This window comes from Coptis chinensis, chromosome 8, assembly GCF_015680905.1.
Source record: "Coptis chinensis isolate HL-2020 chromosome 8, ASM1568090v1, whole genome shotgun sequence".
NCBI classification, from domain to species: domain Eukaryota; kingdom Viridiplantae; phylum Streptophyta; class Magnoliopsida; order Ranunculales; family Ranunculaceae; genus Coptis; species Coptis chinensis.
Window position 1 is genome coordinate 12,099,308 of NC_141463.1, and position 17,403 is coordinate 12,116,710.

General features: G+C 40.3%; 2 protein-coding genes across 3 annotated transcripts; one reads left to right on the top strand and one right to left on the bottom strand.

Moving 5' to 3' along the window:
- Positions 1-487: 487 nt before the first annotated feature.
- On the bottom strand, positions 488-6,565 carry LOC147479983 (flavin-containing monooxygenase FMO GS-OX-like 9). 2 transcript variants are annotated; one of them, XM_086577705.1, is made up of 7 exons: positions 5,913-6,565; positions 5,609-5,679; positions 4,886-5,044; positions 4,702-4,784; positions 4,291-4,426; positions 3,755-3,928; positions 488-760 (listed from the first exon to the last, which is right to left on the bottom strand). In XM_086577705.1, the coding sequence occupies exons 1-7, from the start codon at positions 6,463-6,465 to the stop codon at positions 569-571; spliced, it is 1,368 nt and encodes a 455-aa protein (XP_086433831.1). In that variant the 5' UTR covers positions 6,466-6,565; the 3' UTR covers positions 488-568. The 2 variants fall into 2 exon arrangements, with proteins under 2 accessions (XP_086433831.1, XP_086433832.1); XM_086577706.1 differs by lacking the exon at positions 3,755-3,928 and having other exon boundaries at positions 5,913-6,553.
- Positions 6,566-10,287: 3,722 nt separating this feature from the next.
- Positions 10,288-11,695, top strand: LOC147479984 (uncharacterized). The gene is made up of 3 exons (XM_086578535.1): positions 10,288-10,455; positions 10,550-10,711; positions 10,901-11,695. The coding sequence occupies exons 1-3, from the start codon at positions 10,288-10,290 to the stop codon at positions 11,693-11,695; spliced, it is 1,125 nt and encodes a 374-aa protein (XP_086434661.1).
- Positions 11,696-17,403: the final 5,708 nt, after the last annotated feature.

Sequence of the window (17,403 nt, forward strand, 5' to 3'; positions counted from 1 at the left end):
AATTGAGACAGTTTGCCTGCAAGGTGACACAATAATCTCTCTCAATTATAAAGTTCTTTGCCATCAATTTCAATATTAGCAAGGAGGTTCCATTTGAAACTTGCATATAAAATCTTGGAGTAGAAGATTTCTTTTCCCAAGTTGTGAATGTCAATAATATTCCAAGTGATCTATTTTCACCATAGTTTGGGGGGGGAGGACTGAAAACCCCATTTATAAATTGAAGTATAGAAATATAGGTGGAAACTGATGGTTTAAGATTTCATTTGTTTAGTCTCTATTTCTAGATGGAAATAATATATATGTTGTAAGGTTGATTATGATCAGGAAATTGGACATTATAATGTTGACACATTGAATTAAGAAAATAGGGGGGGGGGGGAGGACTGAAAACCCCATTTATAAATTGAAGTATAGAAATATAGGTGGAAACTGATGGTTTAAGATTTCATTTGTTTAGTCTCTATTTCTAGATGGAAATAATATATATGTTGTAAGGTTGATTATGATCAGGAAATTGGACATTATAATGTTGACACATTGAATTAAGAAAATAGAAAACAGAGATTTATTGAGTAAAAGCTTCATTAGCAAGCTGAGTAAAATGGTAGCTCCGATGAGCTTTTTGAAGAAGTTCGTGATCGTCATATGAATCACGATAAGTTTCCAAGTTGGAATCAGCTCTTTTTTTAGATGCTAATTTGAGCTCTCTCCTCCACTCCTCCAAGAATTCACAATGCTCTCCATACTTGCGAAATACCTGCAAAGCATAAAAAATAAAAATAAAGGTATTTGTTACTGATGTATCCCATATTGTGTTGGGCAGACTAAAAAAAAAAACAATTATTACAAATGTGTCATTAGTCCTAAAAAGTAAAAAAATAATAATTATTACAAGTGTGTCATTGGTCCCAAAAAATTGTTTTGTGTTGGCACCTTCCAAACCAACGTGAATTTATCATTTTCAGCCTTTCTCTTCTATTCTCTTTTCTTCTCTTCCACCATCCTAAATCTTAAACCATGAAAACTATATCCTAACACTAGCATTAAACACTAGGGCTGAATATGCATGTGACTAGGGTTGAATATGCATGTGTACAGTGGCTGAATGAGAAAATTCGAAAACCCCAAGCTTAAACGACCCGGCTAGGTCGTTTGTATTGCACATCAAACAGTTTGGTCACACCGTTTGGACTGAGTCCAAAATGATGTGGCCATGTCGTTTGGCATATGGACTAAAAAAAACTTGCCGGTGTGGCCACACCGTTTGGACTTAGTCCCAAACGACATGGCCACATCGTTTGGACTAGATCCCAAACGGTACGGTGTAGCCATGTCGTTTGGGATTTGAACTTGGATAAAAATGACTTGTCTGTTTTTTGGTCTCTTGAACGGTGTGTCCACACTGTTTGGACTTAGTCCTAAACGACATGGCCACACCGTTTGTGACCATGTCGTTTGGGATTTGAACTTGGATAAAAATGACTTGTCTATTTTTTGGCCTCTTGAACAATGTGTCCACACCGTCTGGACTAAGTCCAAAACGACATGGCCACACTGTTTGGACCTAGTCCAAACAGTGTGGCCATGTCGTTTAGGGATTTGAACTTTGATAAAAATGATTTGTCTGTTTTTTGGCCTCTTGAACAGTGTGTCCACACTGTTTGGACTTAGTCCCAAATTAAATGACATGGCCACACCGTTTGGACTAGGTCCCAAATGGTGTAGCTATGTCGTTTTGGACTTAGTCCAGACGGTGTGACCAGACTGTTTAGTTTGCACAACGAACAACCTAGCCGGGTCGTTTAAGCTTGGGGTTTTCGAAATCAACTTTTTGGGACCAATGACACACTTGTAAAATTTTTTGTTTTTGGATTTTTTGGGACCAATGACACACTTATAATAATTGGTTTTTTTTTGGGGTCTGCCCAACACAATATGGGGTCCGTCAATAATAGGACCCAAAATGCAATTGTCTTGCTTTTTGAATAAGGAACACCAACTCAATGGTACCTGTAATGCATAGCATATAAAAAAAAATCGCTTTGCATGAGAGATCAATGTATTTTAATGCGTGTTTTCATCTTTGCAATGGTATTTTCCAGTCCTAAAGCCATTAGCAATGAAAACGGCAAATTTCAAAATGCTAAACGCATTTAGCATTGGTGTACTCACCATGATTGACCGACGTTAAGAGGTCTTTTGATACAGGAGCCCAAAATTTCAATGTTTGTCTGTCATCACAAAAGTGTGTGTAACACTTTCTTCTTTATTCTCTTCTTCTTCAAAATCTCCTATATTTCTCTCAACCAAAACTATCAAAATCAGCACACTCGTTTGTTTTAATTCTTCTTCTTCACTTTTCTCTCAACCTAACCACTAAAATCCCGCACACATTTCTTTTAATTTTTCTTCTTCACTTCCTCTCTTCTTCTTTTTCTCTTCCTTCATATAGCCTCGACCTAACGTCGGTCTTCACCACCCTTCATGGTTTTATAGTAAGATTATTTAGCATCAAAAACTACTTAGTCTCAGTAAATAAAATGTTACTAAGCCAATTTACACAGTAAGCATAAATGTAGTGGTACTTTGATTAAACATGAATCAATTAGGTAGGGCTGCAGCCTGCAGGCCCAACTTTGAATTGGACTGAACTAAGTTGAGTACTTTAGATCTTATTTGGACTAAGATCAGACTCCAACAGTCTGCACAAGTCACCGGCTCATAGCCCCTTTCTTGTAGGGTCCTATATTGGGCAACCACCGAATTCGATTGGGCAGCCTTCAGCCCAAGCCCAACAAGAAGTCCAATAGCAATAGCCTATACACCCTACCCCCTCAACGCATACCGGTTACCATTTTTTTGAACCGTTTTAGCCAGTATCATCTCTCTCACGAGACTGAACCCAAAAAGCAAAAAAAAAAAAAAAAATTGAGTTTTTTGTCGTGTTCATACTACAAATTAACACTTAATTAATATAAATAACTCAAAAATTTGTCCAACTAATACCTGAACAAGTCCAGAAGGAAGGTTGAGCAAATTTTCGACAGGCTCGGCACAAAGGCAATCCATCTAATACTGATAAGGTTGTTTGTATAAACCCATTGAATACTGATGTTGTAATCTATTGTATAAACTCATTAAATATTGATAAGGTTGTTTGGAAGTACCAAACCGAAGTCGTTTTCAAGGTGCCCTAAACGACTTAATAAGGTTGTTTTGTATATGGGGTAAACGACCTAGTGAGGTCGTTTGAATGTCTTTGCTTTTTTTTTTTTTTTTTAATATTCTTTGTACATTAGTTGTACGAGTTCATATAAGATTTTTGAGTTATTTGAATTGTGCATGGAAGGATCGTTTTGAATTAAAAACCCGAGAGTTTTGTCTCAAACGACACGTGCAGACCGTTTGAGTGTATACAAAAACGATATGGAGCGGTTGTTTAAGTGTACACTCAAACGACGTGGCGAGATCGTTTGACATATTCAAACGATATGGCGAAACCGTTTGGGTATACACTCAAACGACATGGCGAGACCGTTTGAGTGTACACTCAAACGACCCGGGAGTGTTTCAACATAGCGAGACCAGTTGGATTGGTTGTTGGGCTTGGGCCCAATACAAAAAATATATATATATTTTTTTTAGACAATGGCAAATTTGTAATATTTTTTTTGGAGTTGCCCAATGTAATTCCATAAGTGCCCAATTAAACTACCTTATTATATTTTCTTATATTGATGGAGATCTTTACCTCAAAACTGGCAATTTCATGCGTGTATTTCTTTGGTATACCAGCAACATCTCTTGAATTATAAAATTCTCGTATTGATCTCATCATATCATCCACTGATGGCAGTGTTCTTTTCCTAGCCAATAATTGAGCTATCCATTTTGCTTGTGCCTCAAAGAACGGCAATCCTAAAACCTACATCAACAAAGTCAGAATTTTTTTGCTTATGTTAAGTGCGCACTACTTTGCCTACCAGACCACAGCGTACTTGAATGCCTAAAGTCAGCCGATCACTAGTATTCCGACTCCCTTAAACTGACTCCTTATTCCGAGTCTGTAACTTGATCGATACTGTTGATTTGCGTAGGAATATATGTAGTCTCCTATCTCATCCGTAAGTGGCCAGTTATTGAGAAGTCGGCTTTCGGGAGTCAAGCATATATACTACTATTCTAGCTATATTGTAATCAGGTTGCCTAAGTATATTAATTAGTACCTATTTTCTCTGCCTTTGAATTGTTATACTGGGGCGCTCACAAGTGTACAAAGGTAAGTACCTTTCTGGGAATGCCCACGAAAGAAAGAGAGGGAGCAAGAGATGGGGGGAAGGTGTGCTCATATAAAGGTCCCACTCTACCATCATCCACAACCACCATTCCTTTTGTATCAAGAAAAGGGAATGAATATTGATACCTGCATCACATAATAACAATTACCACTTTAAGATATAACATGCTCATATAAAATAAAGTCGAGTGCACCAAGTGACAACAACCCATGTCTGGGTCAAGGAAACTCGTAAGAAGATGGGAATTATAAGTGAGCTGCATGTTTGACCTAAGTGCATTGATCAATTTTTCCCTCTTTTTTGTACGTTCTTAATATTTTTTTGTTGGGTCTCACAAATAACTTAATCTAAGTGCAATAGCAAATATTTCATTACATTAGCGTACACACCGATCTATTACCCTGTACAATAAACGATGGAGTCCGCATTGACTGATGTTCCATCCACAAAGAGCACCTGTCCATCCTCCTGCAGGGAGTCGATCTGCATTTTCTTTCAAATGGATGGTCAGTTTCGATTATTAATCCTTTTTTTGGTTCGTACTTGCTACTTACTAAACGTTATGAATTTGGTATACCATATACCTGCGGATGAAGATGTAAATTTTGATATTTTGCGATGACATTTGTTAAGCCTTCAGAAATTTCAAGGGATTTTGCGCTAAGATGAACTTCTTTTGCTACATGTAGAACCTCCATTGATATATCTGTTCCACTCTTAGAATTTCCAACCACCACCACAACCTACACATGGAATGAGTTTAAGAGTATTATATTAAAACCATTTTTTTCTTACACAAAAGGTACATTGCACAAAATATTGACCGATATTAAGTAGATTTGATAAAATTTGGGTTAGGGTGTATGTAGTCATTATAGAAGACCGTACCGGAAAGAGTGGTCATTACCAGCATACATCTCATGGGATGTCAAATTAATTACATCAACTTGTTATGAAAAATGATTGGGAGAAGGTTTATCCTTAAGTTCTATCTCATGCCACTACAGGCCGGCCAGGTTGGTCTGGTTTTATGCTTAAATGTGGGTAAAACTTGGGAATGAAGGAGAGCCTCTTTGGAGAAACTCACGGTCAAGGGTCCAAACCCTAACATTTCATTGAAAAGGATAAAAGCCTAAACATGTATTAGTAACAGGTAACAGGGAGCAAGACCGGCCTGAAATCCCCCCAATTTTTTAAAACTATATATCAGCATTTCTGTCTCTTTGGCGATTCATATATGGGTCTGTTAGTGATCAATGGTGGGTATCGTTAAAGTGCTTCTTACTTCTAAGAGAGGAAATCCCTACCTCATCAACAAATGGCTGAGGTACTCTATAAATGTGACTGTGCATTTGCTTTCTTCTCCATGTATCCATACCTGAACATCATAAGAAAAATCGCAGAACTGGATATTGTTACACAGGGGAGAATGAAAATGAACCTTTATTTTCAGGGACACAAGTCGAGTGTTAGAAAAACAGAGCTGCGCGCTCTATGCCAAACTGAACCATGGATTAGGCTGGAGGCCAGACAGACCCTGATTAGCGCATACAGCATTTGGCTGATAAAAATTCAATATATATTCAAGGTATGCCCCTGAGGTGTGCATACCTTGGATGTTAGGCAACCTTGGTTGAGAATAATGACCAGTAGCCACAACAACTGCATCATAAACCTCTTGAGAAACCTTTCCACGTTTAGTCTCCCTTGATCTTACAACCCATTTATCGCTACCAAAATTTTCAAAATCCAACATACCCACATACTCAACTCTAGTATCGAACCTTATCATGTCCCTCAACCCAAACCACTCACAAAAGTCCTGAAGATATAAAAGGAGCTCCTCATGACCAGGATATCTTCTCATATCTCTGCCTTTCTTTTCCAAAAATGGGAAATCAGTGTAACCGATTATCTCTCTAGGCGTAGTGAGCCTAAGAGAAGCATAGATGCTACTGTGAACCTTTATGATGCTATCCTTACCCAAGGGTTCTTCACCTTCGACATTAGGCTCATAGAGCCATTGTCCTCCAACTTCATGGTTTTGTTCTAGGATCACTGCAGTATGACCTTCTTTTCTTAGTTCCCTTCCTGCCACTAGACCTGAAGGCCCAGCACCTATTACACATACATGCTTTGAAGGGATATTTTCCTCAAGGATCATATTATCGTTCTTTTGACAATGAGCTTGAGGTGTTGTATGGCTTTTAAAGGTTAATTTAACGAAACATGAAAGCTCCAGGTGGATCTAACTACGTTGAATTGAGACACTTATTTGCCGATAAGCTGACGTACTGATCTCTTCCAAATTTCAATTATTATTTTGGAGTTATCCGCTGTCAACTCATCTATTTAATGTATAATTCAGTGTCCCTTACTTTTCACTCCATTATTGAAAGGAACAAAAGCCACCAGAGTGTTATTCAATTCATATTTTAAGGAATATATATGCTTCTTTTTTTTATTATCACGAAGAACGTGTTTGAAACTACACGATTCTAAGGTCCTTATTATTAATTTGGGAGCAGAGAGATATATAGCAGAATCAAGCTGCCACTGCTGAATACATGATTTCAGTATCACAGGTGCACAGTTTGGTAAAAGACACAAGTGCATAGTTTGGTGGAAAAAACTCGATATTATGTTTTTAACTTTTTATGTTGTAGTATTTTCACTATTTTGTCCTATCTCAAAATGTATGAAACACATGGAGATGTCAACTAATTAAAATCTCTTAACCACTACTATATCAGCAAATCAGCTAGTATGCAGTATTTAAATATAAAAGGTGGGCCTATATCTGATTTGTAAATCTTAGGATATAACTTATATAAACGAACTCAATTTGCCATCTTTCCTGGCATCACAGTTTTTAGCAACATGCATTAGATTGGGACATGAACTTCGGGTGTTATTGGAATCTACCTGTGTGGACCCTGGACCCTCATAAATGGTCCACATGGCTTTACATGATCTTTCTCATTTGTGGCCTCGTTGGATCGACTTGTGTAGTAAGACGTCCAACTCGATGGAATGCTCAGCATCACAATGCCTCTATGAACCAGCTGGGCATGATCTCTAGACATGACACCCAGACTGAACCCTTCATATTTGCGGGCCTAAATACGGTTCAAAGCCAGGTGGCACAAATGATGACATGTGGGCCAAGTCTCTCTATAAGCCCGTAATCAGCTGAAAACAAGGCCCAACCGGATCTAACAGAATCTGGAGATTTTGACTCTATCCAATGTAACTACAAACTAGGGATTGATTTGGACTCTATCCAATATAACTGAAAACTAGGGATAAGGATCCATATCCAGAGATTCCCTAGTTTTTTGGATGGTTACATATTGAAGAGTTTTGAGCAACAGAACTACATTGAAATCTCCATACTCTAGAGACTTTCAGAGAAGGCAGCCACTGAACTAAAAAGTGGTTCAGTTTCAACACCTCAAATATATTCTCTTATGCAACAAGTTCAACAAGGTGCGCAAGTTCTAAAATTGTTTTGTAGTAGCGGTAATACTCTCGCAGGTGGTGATATTCAGAAGGTCAGTTTCTCAAGAGTGTTTTGGTAGATCTGTAGCTTGCAGTTTTTGCCCCGACATCTTTTGGCGCCGTCTGTGGGGATCGAACCCACGACCACATTCTTCTCTTTTATTATATTGAATATCACAATCAGTGGCTGCTGGTAGACCCAAAAGAAATCAAAAGGTGCCTGACACCAGTCAGGCTCCATAAATTGCACAAAACCTTTCTCCTAATGCTGAAACAGCACAACACACAGTTGTTGACGAGGTTCATGCTCAAGATTCCCCCACAGAATCTGGACGCCCAGCATGAAGAAGAAGATTTGGTGGAAAACCTGCGAATTACTATTCCAGCAAGGGAACAAGATGCAACTAGGGATACTCGAGTCGTCACACACAGAGACGGATTTGCATCTGCTGGGGCAAGACCATCGATGCTGCCTAAGCGTCTGCACACAGAACGCCTTGGGCCTAGGTCGGGTGCTATTTCCTCCCAATCTGGACCATCCATATTGCCTAGGTGTTTGCAAGGCTGCCTTGGGCCTGGATCGGGCCCTCAGGATCTGATCCACAATGCCCTCCCATCTGATGAAGAAACTCTAATGTCTATGTTGCTTAGGCTAACCAGAGAAAACGATCAACTTAGGAGAAATGACCACAGAATGCCTAGGAAAGAAAACTCTCAGTAGCAGGAATCTTCCGTACCAAGGGAGAGTAGGTCTCAAAAGAGGAGGCATCATCCAAGGAGCCATGCCTCTAGCCGCACCCAAAACCAGAGAACTCCAATTGCAGAGCGTTTAGGTGGTGTTGACGCTGTACTAGGACGGGTTCGTAGCCTACAACGTTACCGAAGCAGATCAGTGTCAAGACGTTCCCAACACTCCAAGGAACGATCAATGTCAGTTTCTAGATATTCCTCTTCGGATCAAATCGATCTAGAGCGTGACATGCAACGCTCTCGCAGTCCGGTACTACAAAGAGGACAATACAGACCAGCTCGAGGTAACAAAAGATTTGATCGTAGTCCTGGAGGTTCAGATTCCTCAGAATCTGGATACAATGGTTCGAGGAACACTTGCCGGAGGACTAATAGAGGTTATCAGAGAGCTGGAGATAGAAGAGGTAGCCAACAGTGGGCCAGAAGCCACAGAACCAAAGCCCTCCATAATTTTGTGGGTGGTTACACTCGAACCAGAGAGCTAAACTCATGCAGGGCTGAACCAAATTTTAGGCAATATAGGCAAGACTCTGTTTAGCCAAGCTGGAGCCCTGAAAGGAGAAACCGTACCCATAGAATCGGCACGAACAATGTCACTCTGCAAGAAAATAGTGACAACTTGAATGAGCAGCGAGTCCAAGAACTCATTAGAAATGCCATGGATTCCAAAGCTACTCGGGAAGATAAGCGACATAAACTGGCAATCAAAGGACTTGAAGAATCTCCTTTTATAAATGAAATCAGAGATTACATTTCCCCTGGTTCTTTCAAACAACCTTCAGTTCCAACCTACAATGATGTAGATGGTTGTCCAGATGAGCACTTGATGAAGTACAAATTGTCTATGGCTCTTTTTAACAACAGTGATGCATTGATGTGCATAATGTTCGAAGCTACCCTTAGCGGAGAAGCTTTGACATGGTTTAACGAGCTCCGTCCTTGTTCAATCCATACATTTTCGCAGCTCGTCGACAAATTTTCAAAACATTATCGCTACAATAGGAAGACCATAAAAGGTTTTGGAACTCTTTTCAACCTCCACATGGAGAAAGGAGAAAGCATTCGAGACTTTGTTAGAAAACTTAGGGTGCTACTCAAAGAGGTCAACAATGTCCCAGATGACGTTGTTGCGTAAGCTTTCAAAAATGCTCTTCCTTTTGATAAGTCTAGTTTGTACAATTCACTAACTCTGAAGCCTCCAGAAATGGTTCAGGATTTGCTGGTGCAAGCAGAAAGGTATGCTACTGTTCAGGAAGATTCAAAGTACAAGCAGCAAAAGGATTTTGCAAGTGATAAAGGAAAGCAGGAACATCAACAGTGTGACAAAGACAAAAAGAAGCTTAACAAAGATGCCAAACCTGGCGTCTCACAGAGTCAGAAACAAGATGGCCACTCGAGCAAAGATCTTACTCTTCCAAAGCTTAGCGTTAGTCTCTCAGAATTGTATGACAAGCTCAAAGGAAAACTCTCCAAGCCGTTCCTGTGAAACCTGATACTGAGGGAAGGAGAGATAAGTCAAAGAAATGCAAGTATCACAATGATTTCGGCCATACTTTGAATGACTGTTATGCATTCAAGGAGATCTCCATAATGGCAGATGGGGGGCAGCTGAAGGAGTATCTAAAGGGTAGTCAAAAGCTGGCTCATGTAAAATCGATCGAGCCACGATGTGATAGGCGTATGTCATGCTCAAAGGCTGCCGTTTTGCTCATCTAACCGTGAAAGAAAATGGAGCATGAAGCGCAAGATTCAAAAAATTGGTAGTTGGAATCACGTAAACAGTATCAACTTTAAATCTGGGTTCTATGTTGAGACTATTATAGAAGGAGGACTAACTTTTACTGAAGAAGATGAGCGCGGAGTCTACTATCCTCACAATGATGCTGTGGTGATTACAGCATGGGTTGGCATCCGCAGAGTCCAAAGAATTCTGATTGACACCGGCAGCTCTACCTATATCTTATTCTGTCATGAATCTTGACGATGATCTTATTCAGGAAGATGATACTCCAATTATCAGCTTTAATGGTGCTCCAGCTAAAAAGGTTGGTAAAATTAATTTGCCAGTCACAGTAGGTCCTAAAGTTATAGGAGTTCACTTTGTTCTGGTAGACTGCCCATCTACATATAATGTCATTCTAGGCAGAGATTGGCTTCATGTAATGCATGCAGTAGTGTCCACTTATCACTAAGCTGTTAAGTTTCCAACAGCAGAGGGAACTTGTAAGATCTGAAGTGACCAGATTGCATCTCTGAAATGCCATGAGCATGCGATGGATGATTATAAAAAGTCTGAGGTCAGAGGGCACACCATTCTCAACACTAAGCAGAAATAGCAATTACAATAGGGCTGGACCAGAGCACCAACGAGGGCAGCCAAAGCACCTCGGGAGGCACTAACCAAGGGACCTCCAACAGTTGATAAGCTGAAAGAAGTGCAGATAGGAGAAGAAGAAAGTCAGACCACCTTCATCTCTGAAGAACTTTCTGAAATAGAGAAAGAGGCTTTGTTGGCCTTATTGAAAAGCAACAGAGTTATCTTTGCTTGGAATCCAACATATATGCTCGGCGTCGCTTGTCACAGATTAGACATCAACCCAAAAGTCAAACCGGTAAGGCAGAAACCACGGAGAATGGCCCCAAATAGGAAACTCTTAGTAAACAAGGAGATTGACAAGTTATTGGAGGCTAGATTTATTCGACCAGTTGAATGCCCAACTTGGGTTTCCAATATTGTAGTAGTACCAAAGAAGAATGGGAAGCTCAGAATTTGTGTCGACTTCACAGACATGAATGAAGCTTGCCCACTACACCTTTATCCTATATCAAGAATTTCAGATATGGTGGATGCGACATATGGTTTCAATAAATTATCTTTTATGGATGCAAGCTCAGGATATTATCAGATTGTACTGCACTATGATGACCAAGAGTATACAACATTCATCACAGACAGAGGCCTATATTGCTATGTTATTATGCCATTCGGCCTAAAGATTGCTGGGGCCATATACCAAAAGCTTGTTAATACTATCTTTGCTGATCTTATTGGGGTTATTATGGAGGTTTATATTGACGACATGGTTGTGAAGTTAAGGGAAGAATATGATCATCTTGCTGACCTGCAGAAAGTATTTGATTGACTAAAGAAATACAAAATGAGGGTTAACCCTGCTAAATGTTCATTTGGCCTATCTTCAGGCAAATTCTTAGGGTTCATGATGACCTACAGGGGAATTGAAGCTAACCCTGAGCAAATTTCAATTATTCTCGACATGCCACCCCCTACCTACAGAAAGGAAGTACAGAGGCTCTTAGGTCGTCTTGTGGCTCTCGGTCGTTTCATATCTCGATACTCTGACAAATGTAAGCCATATTTTCAGGGGAGAACGGTGAAGGTTTATACGGAGTATCCTCTACGAAAGACCCTCGACAAGCAGGAGGAATCAAATAGGCTGATTGAATGGTCGAGTTACCTCAGCGCATATGATATTGTTTATGAGCCAAGAACTGCAGAAAAAGGGCATGCTCTAACCTCTCTTATGGTAAATTTTCTTGTGGATGACATCTAACTGAGTCCAGAATTAGCAGAAGTAGAACAACTTCCTTATCATTTTGTTCAGTTCCCTGCACAAACTGAGCAATTCTCACCCAGTACATTCGACTCTGGGGGCGAGCGCATTCTTGACAATAATCAAGCTCTTTGGACCGTCTTCACCGACGGTTCAAAAAATGCATCCGGATCTGGTCTAGGTTGTGTACTTATCAGCCCAGAAGGACAGAAAGTTGAAAGGTCGGTCGGACCAGCTTTTTACGCCTCTAATAATGAAATTTGAATATGAAGTCATGTTATCTATGGTATGAATGCCGCACTTAAGCTAGGAGTGAAGAACATTCAACTGCTAACAGATTCTTGCTTGGTAGCTAATCAATTTTGTGGTACTTTTCAAGAAAAAGATGAAAGGATGGCAGCATATTTGACAGTCATACACAAAATGGCTGTGCAATTTGACAAAATCTCCATCAGTCAAAGGCCAAGGAATGAAATCAGGCACGCTGATGCACTAGCTTACCTCTCTGCAGCTGTCCAGCTAGATGAACCAAGAGAAATCCATATTGATTTCCAACAAGAGACAAGCATCAATCTACAACCAATGAGACTTCATGAGGCATATGTTATAGAGTGTAATGTATTACAAGTTTGTGTTGTTAACACTCGACGAAGAAAAAGAGAACAGGAGGATCGTGCATCTTCAGAATCTAAAGATCCAGTTGATGCTGAGGATCGCCAGACTTTGGCATCCTTATGCAAACAACTCAAAAGAAAGCATCCCACAGTCAATAATTCAGATCAAGGAATGAACCCTGGTAACCTTGGCAGTATTGGGGGTGACCATGAAAATACCGGGGGCAACATCATCCCCACTGAAAATGAAAAGTCTGAATCTGAAGCAGAATCTGAAGAGGAAACTCTTGATGATTTAGAGATAAGGGACTTAGAAATCTTGGCACTGGAAAAATCTGATTGGAGGCTACCCTTCATCGAGTATCTGAACTCAGGGAATCTCCCCACAGAGAAAGTTTTATGTTAGAAGGTTAAGCGAGAGGCATGGAAATTCGCAATATTGTTCACTAAATAAAAAGTCGCTCGACTTTACAAAAAGCCAATGGGGTTCGGGCCACAGTTAAGATGTCTTACCCCAGAGCAAGGCAAAATGATACTTAAAGAAATTCATGCTGGTGTTTGTGGGAATCACTTGGGAGGTCGCAGTCTTGCCCACAAGGCTTTAACGCAGGGTTATTGGTGGCCGTACATGCAAAGAGATGCAAAATGAATCACTCAAATTTGTGTGCCATGCCAGAAACATGCTAAAGTTGGAAAACTACCAGCCACAGAATTGCACCCAATTCTCAGCCTTGGCCTTTCTCAAAATGGGGGCTCGACATTGTGGGACCTTTGCCTAGGGCACTTGGGAGAGTTCATTTTTTGTTGGTGGCTACTGACTACTTTACAAAGTGGGTCGAAGCCACATCTTTGGCTTCAATAACTACTATAGATGTAAAGCAATTTCTGTGGCATTATATTATCTGCAGGTTCGGAGTACCTTCAGAATTAGTATCAGATAATGGTTCCCATTTTGGCTCCATAGAGATGCAACAATTCTGTGGGTTTATGAGCATAAAGCATAACTTTTCTGCTCCTTACCATCCTGAAGCAAACGGCCAAGTTGAGGCTACTAATAGGGAATCTTAGATACCTTTAAGAAAAGGCTTACTGAAGCTAAAGGCAACTGGGTTCGTCAGCTACCTGCTATCCTATGGGCATATAGGACTACCCTTAGAAGGTCCACAGGTTTTTTACCATACTCTTTAGCATATGGTGTAGAAGCAGTACTCCCAACATAAATCATGGCGCCAACAGCCATAACTGAAGCAGTAAAATCCATAGTTGAAAATGAAGTCTTAGCTTACGATAAATCTCTTATTGATGAACGCTGGGATACAACTCTTCAACATTTAGTCAAATATCAAGAAAACATGAAGCGCAGTCATGATAGAAAGCTCAAAGAACGTGTCTTCAAACCTGGTGACTGGGTCCTCAGAAAAGCTAAGAATTTTGATAACCCGAGCGCGGGTAAGTTTTCTGAAAATTGGGAGGGGTCGTTCATTGTGGATAGGTTGGCATCTAAAGGTTCTTATTACTTAAAATCTTTAGCCGGCAATGTCATGAGTAAAGCCTGGAATGCTTCTCATATGAGGAAGTTTTTTAAATAAATGATGCATTGAAGTCATTTAATAATGTCGTGAAAATCTTTAGCCGGCGATGTCAATAGCATGGCTTATCATCTTGGCAAGTTTTTCTTTATATCATGTACAGAGTCATTGAATAACCACTGAGTTAAATGATCATTTGCTGTCCTTCATTATTTGCCTCATTCGAAGTTAATGTAATACTCTTATTAACATTGCTATGAATTTTGAGCACAGCTACACTACAGAAATCCAGGTTCAAGCGCACAACGCCTGGTCAAGTTCGGACTGGTGGTTAACCCCTCCAACTAGACACTCTGCAGGTTCCAACCTAAGAAAACCAAGCTGGTATAGAAGACTTTGTGATCAAATATCTATCAGCTTTACAAAACCAGGTTCAAATGCTCAGCATGCCTGGTCAAGTGAAAAAGCCTCATTTGTACTTGCAAAAATCCCAAGCTCCAACATGTTTGCACTTGGAAGTGCAGGGAAGATTAAATGCACACTCTGAAGCCCAGCTGCATGGCATCAATTGTCTAGCTTGGTACAGACCAGAGCGTCCCTCTTGCCTGTTCAAATCCTTATAATTGACTGAGGCCGATGATAAGGCAAGTGCTGCGAGCGCGTCAGGCTTGAAAAATATCCCGTACGACTAAAGTATCGGGTCTAGGTATATGGCTTTGACCCTTTTGCCTGGCTTCGGCGTGAAACACAAATCCCTGAAGTTCAAAAAGCCAACATACAGAAGCGCACTATGCGTTGGTCCGAGTGAATGGCGTCGACCCTCTGGCTTGGTCCTATTTGTGAACTGGGTAACTCCGAACTTTTAGGACTTTAAAAACCCATCCAAGTGCTGGATGCAATCTATCCCTTGGAGGCGCTGCCTAGTTTGGATAGAGAACATCGCTTGGTATGGTTGAATGACATTGCTCCTCTAAACCGAAGCAAATATGCATAGAATCAAACTCTGCGCATTAACGTCATCTCTGAGCTTCATAGCGAAAGAAGTAGAAGCTCAGCCCAGCTACGCTTCAGGCTGACTGGGATAATCTTTTTTTAAAACTGTCTGAGATAACACCTTCAGAGTTTCAACTATATGGACTTATTTATATCTGAGCGTTACTACGAAATTGCTCAGTCTGATTACGCTTCAATCAGGTTATTCTACAAAATTGTCGTTCGATATATATTATGAGCATGGCAACATGCTCAGCTCGGTTGTATCTATTCAACCAAGTTATTCTACAATGGAATTCTATTGGTAAATCACCAAACATCAATTCCTTATCAATTATATTTCTTTTTACATTATGCTGGTGAAAATACACTATTTTACCAATATACATGTTTCGGCAGTAAACTGCTTCAACACAACGAGAGCAATGGTAAAGAACACACTAAGAAACAGAGGAATTTGATGTTGGGGGAGATGAAACTGAACCAAATAATGGCTGCCACGCATTCCAAGATCTATTATCTAGGGATCAAGTTTCCACGTAGTTCTTTATGAAAAATAGTTTGGTATTTATAGAGGTAGAGTAGAGAGTCCTTGTAGCTCAAGTAATCTTGTAGCTTGAGTAATTGTGATAGACTATAACTCTCAACTGATAATTATCTCTTTGATAAGAAATGAATCTGGACATAAACCAATGTACATTAGTGGGAAAGCCATGTGGCTAAGGTTCAGCCTTAGACACATGAGTTAATGGGCCTATAGATCCATGGTATTGCAAATTGGGCTTTAGCCCTGTCGATTAAATGAATAAAATAGGGACCCCTACTAATAGACGCTTGCCACATAGGTGGGGGTTGAAACACCGCCCCCTCTTTGTCATGCAAACAAAGTTAACATGGCAAAGAAGAGAAGAAAAATCAAGGAAAACTTGGAATAAGAAAAGAATAAGCGGAATGTATAACAAAATGTCATGTGAACGTAAACGATAGGAAAATAGACAATCGGAAAAAATTTGTGAATTATTGGAAACGAAATAATGTCAAATTAACGTATACGGGACACATTGTAGTTAAAAAATGGCTGAAAAATGCACAGAAAAAATTTCGAAAGAAATTGATTGCCGAAAACTGTACCAAATGCATTACGTGACAATACTACGAAAGTTGATTTCGACAATGCGTGCCACCGGAATAGCGATACCAGGATTAGACCGTTGAAATCATATGTAGGGGCAATATAGTAATAATAGTAATAAAAGGAAGTTAAACATTAATCGGACTCAAAGTGTTCGGATGAGATAAGAATGTGGAGTAGATAAAAATTGAGAGTAGAGATGAAGTTGGAGTTGGAGAAGAATCCCACCAGCACTGGAAACTTACTCGGAAAACCTATATAAGTGCTGGTGCAGCTCCCGCATATCCCAATCCATGAAAAACAATGACTCCCATTAAACAAAACGTGGTCAAGGCTTGGTAGCTAGTAAACAAGAGATTTGCTCTGTCAGCTCTGTCGACTACAATATCGCCAACACTGATGTTTTACAACTCCGTGATTCTTCCTCGCGTCGACCAACAGGTACGTCTCTCTCCCTTCATCTTTGTTTACGAGGGTTTGTAACGCAAGGGATGTGCCCCTTTCTAGTCGGGATTGTGTGAGCAAGTTTCTGTCTTGCCCGATCCAAGTTGGGAATGGGTCATGCGGTTACGGGCGAAGGCCCTTGGTTCGTGGCTCCGAAAGTGGAGGGCACAGCGTCGGGCTAGTTTCACAGAGCAGCGAATATCTCTCTCCTATCGGTGGAAGGATATCGAGATGGGTGCTCCTCAGCTTCAATAAAAACCCACACCGCTTCCATCGAGCGGACACTTTGCATCGCAGCAGGTTTCGACTTTTTATGGTAAAAAATTTTTCTTGCGATAAAAGGCTTCTTTGTCGTTTTTCTTTTTATTCATGGTCTTTGAACTGTTGGACTCTCCCCAGGATGTTCTCTGCATGAATCATATGGTGGCGACAAAAAATACGAACGTTGGTTGTCTTCATTAGCTGCTGTGGAGGAAAAGTAGTGAAGGCGATACTGATGGCGCCATATTAAAACTAATACAATAAACATGATACCGTGCACCACCAGTAAAGGAAGGGGACCGTACC